Consider the following 16698-nt stretch of genomic DNA (forward strand, 5'->3'; position numbering starts at 1 on the left):
GATGATGGCCAACAGCCCAGGTTCTAATTTCCTCATTTAACCTTTTACTCTTAATTGAGTTAAGGTAACTTTGCTAATTATTTAAGGATAATTTCATTTTTTTTGTATATTGATTTTGTATATTGAAGTAAAAGCTTACATTTAAGACAAACAGTAAGCAAGATGGATGTGTGTTTGCATGTATATGTGCGCCTTTTAAAGTGATGGCATGACAGAGAGAGCCTATACTAAGCTATACAAATTTAATTTTAACAGTACCTGTAGATATGGAGAGCCAGGCAGTGGGCTTGCCAACGCACAGAAGAGGAATTAGACTCCAGCAGGAAGCAGCGCAAAAACTGGATCAGTGTCTCCTTGTCTGCAAACTTGTTAAGCTGACTGACCAGGCCCATACATAGCTGATCCTCCTGGCTGCCAACTCCATCAACTGTGGTCAGTTGAAAAAAAGATGCAACACAATGAGGACACTTGTATATAATATCAATTTTAACACCTAAATGCCATTTTCAGGTTTATTGGGTGACTATTCCAGCTTTCAATGTTTGTGATGAAGTATAAGACAGTCTGTGGCACCACCTCACCCTCTTTGTCTTTCTCCTTGTCCTCTTTTTTGCTCTTTTTACTTGAGGACTTGCTCTGTGAGGATTGAGAACCTCCTGTCTGTCCAGAATTACTGGAGCCTGCTCCTGAGAACGATGAAGATGAGGAGGAGGAGCTGGCCAGCACCTTACTGCCACAGAGGGCACATGAGAGCAGCTGCAGAAGTACAGGGGAAACACCCTCATCTACAAGGAAGCTGACCTGGAGCAAGAAGTAAAGAACAGCTGGAAAGAGAGGAGGGGAGATAAAGTAGATACAAACAGTTAACTATATCAACTTTGGGGCTTTGGTTGAAGTTAAAAACAATCATCTAAAACAACTTACAGTCATCCTTCATGCAGAATTTCTGCCAGTTGATTGTTCTCTGAGTGGCGATTTCAGCACAAGCTTTCAGATGTTCCATCTGAACAGAGAGAATCAAATTACACAAAGATAGTACATTATAAAAATCTTATAATGTATACAAGGGTGAATTAGCAATAATTTAGCAGATGGGAGTAATGGAATATGACAGTTTTCTATCTTAATGAAAGAGTAAGCACCTGGCAGTCCAGACTCTTACTCACCAGACTGATAAGTGTGTCATACTGCAGAGCTGAACCAGACGTGGCTGTGACCACACCGGCCCGGAGGTAGATGCCCTGCTCCTCCAAAAGTTTCTTAATGCTGCGTACATGAGAGTCAAGAGTGTGCAAATCCCGCAGCTGACGATATTTCTCCTTGGAGCCACAGATAAACAGCAGTAACTTCCTCACTTGCCTCCTAACAAATGGAGTCTGCTGTATCATCAGATACTGAGGAGGAAAGGAACGGAAAATCAAGGGTTGCATTTGTTTCTTATGTGAGGAAAGACACTAAATAGGAACCACACATTAGTGAGCCACTCAAGAGCTTACTTCAGACAGATAGTAGAACCAAGAATGGTCAAAGACAGGAGGTGGGATACGAGGGTTGGTGTCAGCAATCTTCTTGATCTGATACGGCAACCGCAGCACCATTTCAGTCAAGAGCTGAGAGTAGGCTTCAAACACATCAGCAGCATGTCCCTGATACCAGAAACAAAATAGTGAGCTCATTTCAATATTACCTAAAATGAAAAAGACTTGAACCAGAGTTTAAAGTGATAAAGATGTTTTCTGTAAACACCTTGACATATTGGCGTAGGAAGAAAGGGCTCATGTCTGGAGGAGAGGAAGCTGTGTGTGGGCGCAGGAGCTGGCTGGTGGTCACAGGTTCCTCCTCACCCTGTTGGCTCTTCCAAAATTCCAGGAGCGACTTCAGCACATGGAGACAATAGTCGATGGCACCCAGGCTAAGCAAGGCAGTTGCTGTGGCGTTGGAAATCAGGGAGGATGACTGAAAGAAAGAAAGGTGCAAATCAGCAGTCATATATACAAATCCCCAACTAATAAATACCAGTGAAACAGCATTCTAGGCCAAATTATTTTTGACACAAAAAGTGATATATATTGACGGGATTTCTGACTGCTGAGCTCACCATGTCGGTGAGGGTCAGAGTGCAATGGTGTTACATTTAGAAAATGTTTCATTGAAACTGCCTTAAATGTGTATACAGGCACATTTAATATGATATTGAAGTGAAAGTGGCTTGAAATATATTTTATACATTTTGAGAGGCCTTAATGAAATGAAGCAGGCTGTACCTCAGAAGATGACTTAGAGCCTGATTTAGTTCGAGACATAAAGACACTAAGCAGTCTCATGATTACGAGGTGAACTTCATTGATGGAGCTGCGCTCATTCTTCTTAGAGACGTCCTGCAAAGGAAAAACATGCACTCAGTAAAGCAATGACACAATGATCCCAATTCATTACAAACAGACTCTGGTTACCTTCTTGTGCATTCCAAGCTCAGCAATGAGCTGTGCAAGCAAGTCGTCCAAGGCGCCTTTATCTTTTTCATCCTCACCATCCAGGTCAGAGGTCAGCATGAGGATAACCTGCATGTAAGGGATGACTTGGACTCCACCAACATTATGGAGCTGAGAAAGGTGTTGAAGCAGGCGCTCCAGTAGCATGAGGCGAACCATGTGCAGCCTAACAATAAACCCAACATTAAAAAGTGAGATCATTTTCACTTTCAACTGAGGTAACCTGTTTCTTAAGTCTCTTTATATTTGAGGGTGAATAATTTTTGACATCAGCTTACACTTAAACCTAATGTCTAATTTTATGTTCACTATGTCTGACCTGTTGCTTGTGTGGATGTCTCCCTCAGTCTCTCCTTCTCCCTCTGAACCTTCACCTTCCTGCTGGGCTGTTGTGGTACTGATGGCTCCAGTGCTGGAACTGACACTGCCTGGACCTGCAGGGTGGCCCTCTACTGCTGTGTCCCCATATGCACTGCTGCGTCCTGACACTGCACAGAAGTAGCCATAAAAACAACTATGCAAACTTGAAAAATAGTTACAAAACATCAAGGGCCTATTCCAAAAGCAATGTGAGCCTTTCAATAAACACTGGTACTGATATGACAGATTTATAGGAATAGAATTATAACCTTGAAATGAGGTGGGGGAAAAGGAAAGTTGGACAAAGTAACTAGATAGATGATCAGTAAAACTAGTGTATTAAGAAAGTTGTTTTGGTCAATAGGTTTAAAAAGGGTTTATATATACATTGTTTTCCCTTAAAGCACCCACCACTGTGCTCCCCTGCTACAGAGTCGATTGCAGAACCTCCACTTTCTGAGCCCACACTGCCTCCATGCTCAGCTGGGGAGGTCCGCAGCGTGGAGCCATCAGTAGCAGCTGTGCTGCCCTCATCATCTGATGCTGGGGCTGAAATCATAGCAATAGCTGTAACAGTAAATACACCGCGGTCATCTGGCCAGGATACATGATCTTAGTTCACACTTGTGCACCAACAATACAGAAAAACATTAAGTTCAAAATCTTTTAACTTGCTAATACTGGAATTTCAATTTATTGTGGACATTCCTATTTAATAAATATCAACTCAGTAACAGTGAAGTTGCAATCTTAGAGGTACTCTAAAACTAACTGAAAACGGCAAGAATAGCGGTATTGTCCGGAAAATTTGGAGCTACATATACAAGCTGCCCAGTAAATTAGGTTATGCGTTTAATGATGATTACTGATCATGCACAAGCTGTAAGATGGATTTTTATGTTGAAATTGCCAAAGTGGCTAATGTGTTGTGTTAAGGATTTACAAACTACTGTGGTTTACATATACCATCATGGAGGGGGTTTTATTACCTGATGCAGTGGTGTCTGAAAGAGTGCCAGCATCTAGTGAAGAGGAACTTGGGGCTTGGCCAGAAAGGCCAAGGCTCTGAAGGCCAAGGGCACTGCTGCTGCTGCCTAAATGTCAAAAAGTAGAAACACTAAACAATCATACTGATTCTCTAAATAATGTTTAACCTGTTTGGGGGGGATTTGGGGCAATTATTTGATGTAAGATATAAGTATCAAATCCATTAATTTGGAACTAAAATGCATCCAGTGTTATTTCCTAGTATTATTATCATCAACTACTGAGCTCTTCTCTGCTATCCATAAGTTTATTATGTGGCTAGGAAGTGATCATTTACAAATTGAGTATTCAAAAATGATGTGGGACTCACCAGGTTACCGCAGATTTAGTTCTTTATTTTGTAATTTATGCTGTCTTACCTTGTTGATCCTGCTGAAGGCTAAGAGCAATGGCCAGCTCTACCATAGTTTCATCATCTGCATCAGGGGGAATGTCAAGCATAGGTGGGAAACCCTCAGCTCCAGCCAGCAGAGCCTCAAGGGGAGATGGATTTCCATTGTTTACATTCTCTGCTGTCTCGAGGACCATGGACTCAGACTTAAAAGACAGAAAACAGAATTTTACTTTTTTGTGGTGTAGTGCTCCACAGGGCTGAGGCACTAGTAGAAGAGGATTAAGGGCTTTTTAGATCAAAATTTGGTGTCTGGAGGTCTGACAGCCACAGCAACAGGTACCTGACGGTTGGGCAACTTCAGATTACAAAAAAGGGGAGATCTTTGAGCTTTCCGCTTGAGAGAGTGAGTTGTAGACCTTCACCATCTCTTGTATTTAATTTACATTTCTTTTGTCTTGATACTCCAGGTTTCTTGTATGAAGGAAAGAACCTAACCAAATACATTCTCAGGTTCAACTGGAATGACCAGGTTTTCATACTCCTTTTTATCTGACATACCATTTCGTTTGAAGCAAACGAATAGAATTACAACCAACAGACAGACTTGCTCACCACCATCTCAAAGTCACCATGGTCCACTTCACTTTGGTCCTGACTCTCCTGTCTACCTTCTTCTCCTCCAGTCAGCACTGATGATTGCATTTTATCATCCGCATCATCATCGTCATCATCATCCTTGTCTCCTGGTAAAAGAAATGGGAATTTTACAGAACAGAATGCAATTATGATTATAAGAGACTTGACATTTATAATATTATCAAACAGAGGAGACATGGCATATTCCAACAGTCCTAGTGCAGGGCCAAATTATAGAAATTAAAATTGTAATGTCAACAAAACTGCCTCTTGCTATTAAAGTTAAAACACACACACACACACACACACACACACACACACACGTTTTGAATAAAGCCTGTTCAAACCTACCTATGGGCGTGTTAGAGCGTGGGGGAGATGGAAGGGTCACATGTCGCCGTTTGTTTCTTGGTCTGAGAACTCTAATCAAAGCCTGCTTACAAGCAAAGCTGACCGCTGTGTCCTGAAATACACAATGATTACCTGATGATAGTCTGCCTATACTGCCTGTAACTACAATAATCATGTAACATTTCAAATTTTAACAGTAAATATTGTAACTGTTATATTAATAAGATAGTCAGATTAGTTAGATCATATATGTCAACACTCATTCTGAAAATATGATTCCTAGTGAATTATGAGTCTAGTGACAAGTTGTTACTTACAGGGCACAGTAACATCTGCATGTAGATCTTGGAAGCTACATTGATGTAATCCAGCTCACATGTGCAGTATGCGTGGATGATGTCCACCAAGGCATTTACTGTTGCTTCCACATGAGTTAGGCCTTAAATAGAGAGATGAAGAAAACATGTTCACTCATGACACTCTAACTCTACAAATCTTAAACATGCAATAAATATAAAACTGTAAATGTTTTCATTTACCAGGCAGGCAAGCGGGAGCAAGAAATGCATTCTTTGGTTTGAGGGCATGAAGCTTCCAGAAATTATTCATCAGCTGTGAGATGAAATTACAGCTTTCACCGTCCACATGTTTTTGGCCATCTTCTGTCATTTCTGGATTTGGATAAGTTGAACATAGAAATTATGCTTACTGGCACACAAATTGAAATCATGATTACAGAAAGTGTAATTATATAAATCAGGTTCATTTAGACAAAAGAAAAAAATCTCAGTCACAGTGATCTTACCAGAGTCTTGGCGTAGTGACTTTGTTTCTGTGAAATGTACCAAGTTGTTTGGTCTCATGATTGCAATGGAGCGGGCAGTGATCACAAGCCTCTGGAAGACATCAGGGTCAAGCTCCCTCCCCTCACGAGTGCAGCTATTTAGGCACTGCACTGCATTACTCAACAAGGACTGGTCCTAATGAAAAAAGGGCCGCAAACATTGCATTAGGTTTTCACAAGTGATATTGTTTTATTGTTTTCAGGACAACTGCTGTGTAATTCATACAACTCAAGGATTATCTGCTGATAGGATTATGAATGAACAAGGACTGATTTCTATAACCCTAGCTACACACTATTCATCAATTGCTCAATCATGTTGGCTTATATCCATCTTTCAAGTTCAAGAAGGAATTCGGGTTCATCAATTTCATCTTTCACATGCATTTCTGAAAATATGAAATACTTTTTACTTCTGGAGGCAAATTTTGAGATTGAGAATACAAATGATTTTGCTGGATAAACTACAACACATTTGTGGGTTAGTTAAAGCCATGTGATTTATTTTTACCTTGTGGTTATGGTAGGCATTTCGACTGGTGTGCAGGCTGGCAAGAAGTCCTTTGGTCTGCTGCTGCACACCTGCAGGGGTTGGCATGGACAGGAGTAGAGTAGCCAACTCTAGTGCTGCAACCTTATTCTTCTCCTAGAAAGAGTTATCCATCTTCGGTCAACAAGGCAAGGATGTTATGATTTTTAAATTAATCACAGAATAAAATATTTAACCATTTACCTTTTCACTGGAAGAACCTACTGCAAAGCAGCTCTCCAAAGCCTCCAGTGAGCTGACCACTAACCTGAAATTAAGAAACAATGTCAACAGTATTGTAACGGCAAGTTTTGCCTTCAACTGATCAAACAACCAAAAGCAAAAAGGAAACCTCAACTTATTGCAATCTGTGCTATTCTATATGCCAAAACAACGCTCATTGCAAGAATAAATGTAGTATGAAAAAAAAAAATAAAAATCCTCTTTGCATTGCAAGCATGGGGATGATGCATAGTATTTTCAAAGTCTCAGGCATGGACACACAAGCTGGCACACATGCACAAAACCATACAAACAAGCAGAGAAAGGGCAGTTACTAACCGGTCCAATGTTGATAAGGACTCAGTTTCACAACTTTTTATTGTATTTTTGGGAGCAAAAGAAAAAGAACAAATAAAAGTGTGAGGATCACATAAAGAAACAAGTGAAATTAAATTAATCAGTTGAACAAAAGATAAGCATGCAAGAAAAGATGATGTCACGATAGCCATGCACTACATACTCGAAAAAGTAGACAACCTGCATTGTTTATATTTCATGTTTGACTCCAACAAAATCTTTCACATCTTAGAAATACTGGGTCAAGGTGTTAAGTATATAATCAGCAAGAAAGAGCACTAACTGAAGGATAATAGTCTTTTACACCCACTGTTAATAAAATAATTCAATCAGAATTATACAGATAGGTATTTAAAAGTGACAAACTGGGCCATTATTAAGTAAAAGATGTTTACACTATGATCACACAATTCAGAGTGTGTTGAAACTACAAGGTATTGTGTGTAAAAAAAAAAAAGGAAAAAAAAAAAAGTATTGACCTTGTGAGCCCTAAAATGGGAAGTCCATACCTTTCCAGCACAGTTCCACTCGTGGTAGTGGGAGTGGCTATGTCTCCATCAGAGGTGCCATTGCCCTGGTTGAGGTTGGGACTGCAGACGTTGTTAACCGAGGCAGAGGAAAAGTCCTCAGGTGGATCTTCAGGCCACCCAAACTGCTCCTTGGTTTTACCATAGATCTTGATTGAATCAAGCATGGTGACTCCAGCTGGGTCAACAGATGCTCCAACTATAAAGTCAATAGCAAGATGAATATGCATCAGAATGTGGTTTTTGGACATGCTACAGTAAATTCAATGTGCACAAGTTAAATGGAATGGCAAAGCGTTATACAACACATATAAGCTGACATTATAGAAATGGCAAAGAATAAGTGAATAGACAGGATTATCATAGCACACTTACTAAAGATAGACAGCTTCTTGTCAGCTTGCAGGGCCTCCTCTCTGGTGAAGGGGAAGTCAAACCAGCGGGCCCTTGTCAGGTTTATTTGCATGGTGCGGCCAAACACCTCCACGTAGGAAGGAGCTCTCTCAATGGCCTGAGTGCCCACCTGCACTCGCATGCCCGTCATAACCATTGAACTGTTGTTGTTTACCGCTTCAACAGTAAATCCGCCAGGCTTGAAGGAAAAAACCAGACTCATGACCTCCTGTTTATGTATTTACATAACTTATCCAATTTCAACATGTTCAGCATTGCCTCAACTCTTATCCAAAAGTGTTCACTGTGAAACGGAGGATCAAATCTGTCCAATTATTAAAGTAGTTTCAGCCTGATAATATTACTCACTATAAGCATATTCGTTGTGCCAATAAAAAAAAGAAAGAAAGAAAAAGAACTGTAATTAGCTACCTAAGAAAGCAGCAGACTAGTGTATTACACCTTTAAGAAAGAAATCATGTTACCCACCTTTGTGTTGGCCACATACATCCCAGTAGAGTTAAGCCTGTGTTTGATTTGCTGTCCATTGTAGACCTGCAGCAAGTCATTGCCCCCAAACTCCACTTCAGTCAGCTGCTGGTTGTGTTCAAAGAAGTCCACTGGGAAAGTCACCTGACTGGAGGTCCGAGTGGCTGAAGGCAAAATCATTACATTAATATACATTAACAAGAAGACAACTTATATTAGCTAAATAAGCATTTTCTTGCAAACACAAGAAAAAGCCCTCAATGTATTTTTGTGAATTCTAATAACAATTTCACCTCACAAATAAGAGAAGCCAGTTCATCAGAGTAGAATATTGTAGAGCTGAGTTGTGAATAAGGTTAGCATTCAAATGTCAGTAGTGGTTAACGAGGTATTTTGGTAAATAATTAATCATTAGTCTTGTGGATAGCCACATTTTTCTGTTAAATATTGTGTTACTCCTCTTAATTATTCTGGTGATTAGTAATAATTGTTTTTGGCTTGAAACTGACTGGTAGCAGCTGCTTTGCGCTTGCGGACTGGCTTCATAATACTGATTCCACAGCTCGGTTGCAGTGAGGGCTGGAGCCAGTAAGAGGTGTTGTCCACATTGGCCATGTAGATTCGCAGGCTCCCATCTTCACAGAGAAGAATCATGGTAGTGCGCTGTTGCTCATTACTGGCAGTATGTCGAATAGCAACCATATCTTGAATCTAGGAAAAAAAAGACAGTAACTGCATGTTAACCTTGGAAATTACCATAAAATTTGCTGAGTGGTTTACACTTTTCTTCAGAAAACACACATACAGACTTCAATTAGTCCAGTGTTAAATAAATTTACACACAGTTACCATTTTCCTAAAATGTATATATTTGATAGTATGTAGCATATACACTGTAAAAAGGCTTTCGCCCCAAAAAAGTGAATGCTCTCTGTTCTATTTGACCTGCTAGTGACATGTTTGTACAGTAAATATCCATTACCTTCGCTTTGGCTGGTAGAGTTTTAATCTCTTGGATGAGGAAGGTATCAGGTTTTACCATGATGACTAGTGGTATGCCTGTTGTCTGCTGTACACAGCACACCAGGCCCGGGTGGTTCATGACCTCAGACCACTGGCACAGAGCAGGAGACATCTTACTGCTACCTCCATTAGAGCTAAAGAGTACAAAAGGAGAATGGAGAAAATCATTTCTTACAGCCACCCATTCATTATCCCACATTCTGCAGAGTGGAAGGAAAGGCACAAGTCTATGTATTGGGGGAGGTTACCCTTTGATGTTGATGGGGAAGAGCCTCTGCACTTCGGTGGTGCTGCGGCTCACCGTGGCAGCGAAGGACTTCCCCTGGCTGTAGCTGAAGAAAAGCATCTGAAGCACATGGGAGTAATAGACGGAAACACCACCACCGGCAACCTGCCCGTTGCTATCCTGGAGTCACAGAGAGGTAATGTGCCACAGCATTGCTGGGTATTCAGCAACTTCCGTTTTCAGTTGGTGTGTATATTTGAAATTAAACAAAGCTCAAAAATAGTGTCAGTTGTGTATGATCTTAAGGCAAATAATATGATTTGCTGCTACAGCACCACAGAATCCATGGACCAAGTTTACATTCTACTTACCTTTAAGTCTTCGTGGTTTATGTCCAGAACGTTTGTGACATAAAACGGGCCATGTTGGGCACTGCTGGATTCATCCATGATCTGAGTGTACATGTAACCCGCTGAAGACATGATGACAATAATGTTCTTCCCCTCTTCATTAAAAAGGAATGTAGCATCACGAATCTTGGAACTTGGCAGCAGGAAGTAGTGCATGGGACTCAGGGCATCCACTGATAAGTCATATATCTGTTAAATCAGGGAGACAAATAGATAAAAGGCAAGTGGTAACTAATATTTTTTTTTCAAAATGCAAAATGCTGTGTAATCATAGCCATATTTAGCTCTTGTGACTAGCGTCATAAATCCATATAAAGTTTAAATCTAATTTTAAACAAAAGGTAAAATGATTACAAAAATGTTCTTGACACATACTTTCACAAAGTCAGCAGTGATAATAGCAAGTTCTGTCTGTGAGCCTGGTAACCAGATAGCTTTGATGATAAAGTTGCCAGTAGCCAGTTGTGGATGCAATACCAGATGATCTGAAACAGATCCTGTGCTGCTGAAAGTTAGCACGTGGCAGTCCTGGAAAGAAAAATTAAAGAACAAAGATAAGTGAGAAAAAGAGAAAATGTTGTTTATTTTGTTTTAATATACAAAACAAAACTCATAACTTTTTTGGAAAACCTACAGTTTTCTAACTCTTCAGTACAAAAAAGAAACTAGAAAAATAAGACTAGAGATAAAAATTTTAGATTTTCAGACCTTGAGACCACACACAGCCAGGTAGTCTTCATTACAGGGGTTTCCTGTGAGACTGAGGACAGTGAACGGGACTGGGGCAGAGGCAAGGCGGGTCAGTGTAAGCTTCCTCTTGCTCGAGTCAGCTTGCTTCAGGAGCGTGGATAGCTGCAGAACTGTTATCTGTCCAAATGTGGAGAAAATACTTTAGGGTGCATTGTAAAATGGAATATAACAAACTGGTTTTAAAAACAAACAAACAAACAAAAAAATGATTGAATAATAATTTATATGTACAATCATAACCCAAGTAGCTCACTACCTCTGCATAAAACTATTATTAGATATTGATTTCAACTATATAGCAATTACAGACGTGCATCTCTTTTTGCTACCATATCAAAAACTTCTCGCGCTCATTTAAGAGAACCAAAAACAACTGTAATTTCAAGCTACCTAGTTTGTGTGCCTTACCTTTCCTTTTTCATGGCTGACTGCAAGGTGCTGGCGACGACCATGTGGTGAGGATAAGACACACATGGCAACACGGCGCAACACATGTGCACTGATGAGCTGGCGTATAGTTTGTCCCTGGTCGCCACTGTAGTTCATCCTTACATTCTCAAATGCCCCTTCCTGAGAGCCAAGTGTGGGCACCTGAGGAAAAGAGTGACAGTTATGATGATATCTTGTGATTTCCGTTCCTGATAATATTCAAACAAATGATTAATGAATTTCCTAACCCATACAAACACTTCAGCTCATCATACCATTAGCTGGTCTGTCATCTCCACATTTTTGTCCTGAGTGTGCAGCTCATTCAGGGCTTGCTGAGCCCGACTGCTGCTTCCTACTGCTGATGCCTGCTGGAAATTGGTCTGGATGGCTTCCATGAGAAACATGAGCATCTCCAGTATGGCTGCAGCAGTGGATGATCCCATCTATCATGAAAAAAGAGAGCCAGAAGTGTGAGTCATACAATAGCTTAGCATGTTGAAGAAATACTAACCCTAACCCTTTATTTTAATAACATGAGATACACTTTATTGTCCCCAAAAGGTAAATGTGTCTCGGGAAGAAAAAGTTACAGCTTTCATAGCAACATTGCAATTACAGAGTATTTCTCAATTCTCTCACCACTTGTGCTAGCAACTCCTCCTGGCAGCCCTCAATGCTCTTGCACACACTGCTCTTCTTTGGTCTGTCTTCATCTCCAGATTTGCCATCACAGATTGTGACCTTGCCCTTGTCAGAGGGTGAGGCGTTCTGGTGGCGAATAGCACTTTCAGGCATTCGCAGTTCACTCTGGAATGCAGAAGACTCTTTCAGAGTGGAGCCCATGCCACTGCTGGGGCTGCGCTTGACCAAGGCCTGTAGATGATTCAACACCAACGAGAGCAGTGAGAACGGCAAGTGCCCACATACAAATGCATAGAAACTTTAATACAAAATATAGAAAATAAGACAATTATAATAACTTGATCTAATTTTTACTTTACTAGCTTCTCCATAATGTGGAGTGTTTTACAAGAAAGGATGGTCAGAGCGATTGTGTTGGATGGGGGCACACTTTATCTGAACTACAATCATAGGCAAATAAGAACCACTGACTGAATAAGACCTTTGCTAGTACAGGAGGAATCAAATGGATTCCTAAATAGAATTTTTTAAATACCAAGAGCATATTCGTCATATTCTATTATGCAGTTACAGGATAGTTCAACTCATAATGTATATAGTAAGAAAAGGTAGATTTTCAAAACTCTTAAAAGCTAAAATAATCTTATGACTAAGAGGAACATTGCAAGAATGCAAAGAATGCATAAGGCCTACCATGCATCTTATCATACTAAGGGTAAACTGGAGGTAAAATGTAGTTGATGGTTTATTCATCATCACATGCAAAAATCCATCATTTAAGATTAACTAGGAAACCTGGCCATTTCAGTACAGAAAATTTTGTCAGTATTTTTAACATGATTTCTGTCATTTTCTGGCCACATGTGTGGGCTAGCTATAACCCTGACCAAATGAAATGACTGGATGGATGTCAATGGGGGAATGACTTGCAAGCCAAAGTTACCGCTGTTGTTCTCTTCCCATGATGACCTGAGGTATTCGGTCTCACCTGGCAGCTGCCATCCTCTTTGGCACCGCAGTCACAGAAGAAAGAGCCATATTTGGCATAGGAGATCTCATGGTCTTTGTGACAGACCTTGGCGCACACTGTGCACACACCTACCCCATCCACCATCTTACAGGTATGACAGTGGTACCTGCAGAATGAAAAGGAAGAGGGCATGACTGTGTACATCACAGTTGAGGGAAGGAGTTCACCTGCATACACTCAAGCTCCTCTGTGTGTGAATCTATGTGGCAGCGATACAACAAAAACAACCAGAATTTAAGAGTTGACCTCACAATTCCCTTAAAGTTTCATCTCACGAGTTTAGACTCAGTGCAGTAGACACTGTAGATCTGTTAAAGTGTATTAAAAATAAATACAAAGCCAAAAGAAAATATCAGACATATTGTGTACTTATGCTTTACATTTTATCTACCCAATGTTTAACTATTATAAATTAAGAGGCCTTTTTTTTTGGTCCACTGTTTGTCGTCAGTTTTACTGAAAAAAATCCATTCTCTGGTTTAGGAGCATTCTAGAGTCCAGGACAGAAAAAAACCCTGATCTCATTCAGGATTACAGTTGAAAACACATGGAACAATAAACTTTTCTTTACCAGTGCTGGTTCATGAATTCTTTTTGAGTAATGGTGAAGGTGCAGAGTTTGTTGCAAAGCGAGTCTTCATCCTGTCAAACAATGACAAACATGTCAAGATTGATCGATTATTCCATTTAGAAACTGAGCAAAATCTAAATGAACTGCACAGCCTTAATTTGGTGAAAACCAAGATATACAGACCCCGAATAGCATACAAGAGGTTTCATGCAGATAACATTAAGTGCTTAGGTTTGACCATGATAACTACCACTGCATACTGAACATTTATAAAATATGGCCCTGATTCAGGAGGATAGATATCAAGATGTCAAGTGGGTGAGATCTCACAGAGTCTTCTGCCTGAGAATCATCTTCTTCTACTGCAAGTTCCTCCACCCAGTCTGAGTCCACTTCCATGACCTTCTCTTCACCCTCCATCAGCAGTGCTGAAGTACCTTGTCCACTGCTTTGCCGTAAGGCATTCATCACATCAGCCAGATAGGAGATGATGTGGCATGAGCATTCCAGCATGCTTGCATGCTGAAACCATGGAACAAGTATGCATTAGTTACTTTACACCTGTTAATGTTAAATGTTAACTCCTCCTCAGTGTAATTACAATTACTGGAATCAAATGCTGTTTCATAATTTGTTGTAATGAAATTATACATTTAAAAATATACCTTTCCTTGGGATACATTTGTGCTCACTTTTTCGACAACATTCTTCTGGGTTAAATACTTTTTGCTGCAGAGGAAATACACAACAACAACAACAACATTCATTAAAAATGCTCTATGACCATAGTTAACAGGTTACATAATGCAAAGGACTAACCAGTACAGCACAAGTTTCACCAAGCTATTTTCTGGTGACTAAAAATCTAAAACTCAGGACACTGCATGTTTGTGAAACTGATTTCTTACCACCTGGTCAGCCAGTCAATAGCTGCTCTGTGCAGCTGCAGATGGCCGGCCCCCTGTCCAGCACTGGCAAGTGTGGCCATGATGACCATGAGCTCAGGGAAGCCTGTTCCATCCCCATTGGATAGCATGTCTGTTGCCATAGGAATGAGTGTGCTGAGGAGGACAGTGCAGACTCCTTCTCCCACCTGGCTGTTGTCGCGCACAATATGAGTGGTGAGAAGCTGCAAAAGCTGTCGGTTTTCCTGTACTATTTCCAGCTGTTCTGAATCTTTTGGGGGCGTTGCAGTCATTCGCGTCAGCCATGACTGTAGTCGACAGGGCTCCACACAAGCCAGCTGGGCCAGAGAACCACACAGACACAAGAGGCTGGGGTTTGGGCTCTTCTCCGCTGAGGATGACAGCATGATCACACCATTTAATCTCACTAAGACACTTCACTTCAAACAAATGGGGCTGTTTCTGACAGTTGTTATTAATTTCCATAATATACAATTACACTGGCACACCCACTTAATACTGCTCTTCATGCCAAACAAAGTATCCAGGTACTTTCAAACTTCATTCCTCATACCAGCACTTTCCATCACTTCTCATGTGTAAAATAACTTCTCTGTGACAGCATACTTTTCACTCAGCATACAAATGTGGCCAATTGGACCAACATTTTGATTTTATATGGGTTTTGTCAACATGTACAAACTAGTACATTTGAAGAAAACGCAAGTTTATAGATAACTTTTCTTTACTATTAATGAATCAGACAGCAATAGACTTACTGAGCTGGAAAAGCTTGGTGAAGAACTTCAGTACTCTGTTGCAGAACTTCGCTGAAAGGTTTTCATTGTCTGTTGCCATCATAATCTGGACAAGCTCCCCACTGAAAATGAAAAGCACAAAAAGCGTGAGATAAATGTATAGCATATAATTCTGCAACTCTTCCTAGTTTATCAGAATGTACCTGAATGAAAAGAACTCTTCCATGGCCTTGCGGACTTGACTGCTTTCAAGCTGTTTCTCAAGGTATTGAAGGCATTCCTCAAGGACAGACTCATCCAAACCGCTAGAAAATGGGAAGAGAAAAGCCACAAACAAATTACAGAAGTGCACGCATCAAAAATTGGTATTTTAGTATGTAATCTAAAAGATTTAACATAATATACCTGTTGGGATCTGAGTGATTAGCTATTATGTTGTAACACCCAGTCACCAAACGCTCATAGATTCGAGCTAGAAAGGCATCTGACTCTGATGGGCCAAGGATACGCTCCAGTGAGGTGCTGCTTATCTCAGCCACACTCTCTGTGCTGCTCTCCAGGAGGAGGGGCAGCAGAGTGCGCACAACCTGGGAGGGATTCAGCTCTTCCGTGCTTAGCGGAAAAACACAGTGCGACATTAATTAGAAATTACAATTTTTTGTCACATACAATGTACAGCATATAATTCCAGTCTTAAAAGGCACTTACACAATGAGGTCGCCGGTGAGGCGAACCAGTGAGAGTAAGATGTGTTTAAGCGAAGAGACCAGTGGTAAGGACTGACAACTCAAAGTGCCAAGGTGAGCTGCTTGGATGGCACTGATGTAGCTCTCAGAGGGAATGGTGTCATTGGCAAATGCATTTCGCTGAGAAAGAAAACAAACCAGGTGGTTAGTCTCATTTTATATCAAGATAAATATTCACAGTGAAATTATATGGTAGCAATCACCTTCAAATATACAAAAAAAATGGTTAATGGATTTTAAGGGGGAGTTAAACTTTACTCACGTACCCATGAGCCAATGTTGGGAAATTCATTGGTGTGGATGCTGTTCCAGGTCTCACATATTGTCTGCACAGCTGATGGTAAGTTCTGCATGATACTATGGCCTGCAAAGTTTCATTTTCAAGTTCAGGTTAAAATGTTGTGAAAGTGTATCTTCTGTTTAACTTTTATTTTTGAATAACTTGTGCTTATACCCAGCATGTTGGCCTTGCAACGGGTGGAACCAATAGACAGAACTGCAGCATAACCTTGGAGCTTGGCATCTGTCAGCTTGTTCTCTCCTTCCTCTGGGATGTTCATTAGCAGGTAAGACCTAGTTTAAACAGGTTTAGTTTAATAATTTAATAAGGATAAGGGGATAGAA

The 16698-nt window shown here is 40.5% G+C and overlaps 1 protein-coding gene across 1 annotated transcript in view; it reads right to left on the minus strand.

Annotated features, from left to right (window-relative positions):
* ubr4 (ubiquitin protein ligase E3 component n-recognin 4) overlaps nt 1-16698 on the minus strand; it is a 45380-nt gene that overhangs the window by 13464 nt on the left and 15218 nt on the right. The window contains exons 26-67 of the mRNA XM_029505622.1: nt 16529-16647; nt 16341-16438; nt 16037-16194; nt 15734-15940; nt 15532-15633; nt 15350-15450; nt 14574-14961; nt 14331-14394; nt 13996-14187; nt 13666-13736; nt 13053-13200; nt 12065-12295; nt 11695-11865; nt 11399-11581; nt 10949-11107; nt 10616-10768; nt 10202-10429; nt 9853-10010; nt 9564-9738; nt 9091-9292; nt 8582-8745; nt 8075-8291; nt 7682-7898; nt 6798-6861; nt 6576-6710; nt 6026-6200; nt 5760-5891; nt 5538-5659; nt 5221-5332; nt 4846-4976; nt 4259-4436; nt 3842-3946; nt 3264-3401; nt 2812-2980; nt 2454-2658; nt 2265-2378; nt 1747-1956; nt 1497-1646; nt 1167-1394; nt 925-1003; nt 582-824; nt 259-427 (exon numbers count right to left, since the gene is read on the minus strand). Coding sequence (XP_029361482.1) covers nt 259-427; nt 582-824; nt 925-1003; nt 1167-1394; nt 1497-1646; nt 1747-1956; nt 2265-2378; nt 2454-2658; nt 2812-2980; nt 3264-3401; nt 3842-3946; nt 4259-4436; nt 4846-4976; nt 5221-5332; nt 5538-5659; nt 5760-5891; nt 6026-6200; nt 6576-6710; nt 6798-6861; nt 7682-7898; nt 8075-8291; nt 8582-8745; nt 9091-9292; nt 9564-9738; nt 9853-10010; nt 10202-10429; nt 10616-10768; nt 10949-11107; nt 11399-11581; nt 11695-11865; nt 12065-12295; nt 13053-13200; nt 13666-13736; nt 13996-14187; nt 14331-14394; nt 14574-14961; nt 15350-15450; nt 15532-15633; nt 15734-15940; nt 16037-16194; nt 16341-16438; nt 16529-16647 — 6765 coding nt within the window. The remainder of the gene's footprint in view (nt 1-258; nt 428-581; nt 825-924; nt 1004-1166; nt 1395-1496; nt 1647-1746; nt 1957-2264; nt 2379-2453; nt 2659-2811; nt 2981-3263; nt 3402-3841; nt 3947-4258; nt 4437-4845; nt 4977-5220; nt 5333-5537; nt 5660-5759; nt 5892-6025; nt 6201-6575; nt 6711-6797; nt 6862-7681; nt 7899-8074; nt 8292-8581; nt 8746-9090; nt 9293-9563; nt 9739-9852; nt 10011-10201; nt 10430-10615; nt 10769-10948; nt 11108-11398; nt 11582-11694; nt 11866-12064; nt 12296-13052; nt 13201-13665; nt 13737-13995; nt 14188-14330; nt 14395-14573; nt 14962-15349; nt 15451-15531; nt 15634-15733; nt 15941-16036; nt 16195-16340; nt 16439-16528; nt 16648-16698) is intronic.

The sequence above is a fragment of the Echeneis naucrates genome, chromosome 7 (assembly GCF_900963305.1).
Source record: "Echeneis naucrates chromosome 7, fEcheNa1.1, whole genome shotgun sequence".
NCBI classification, from domain to species: Eukaryota; Metazoa; Chordata; class Actinopteri; order Carangiformes; family Echeneidae; genus Echeneis; species Echeneis naucrates.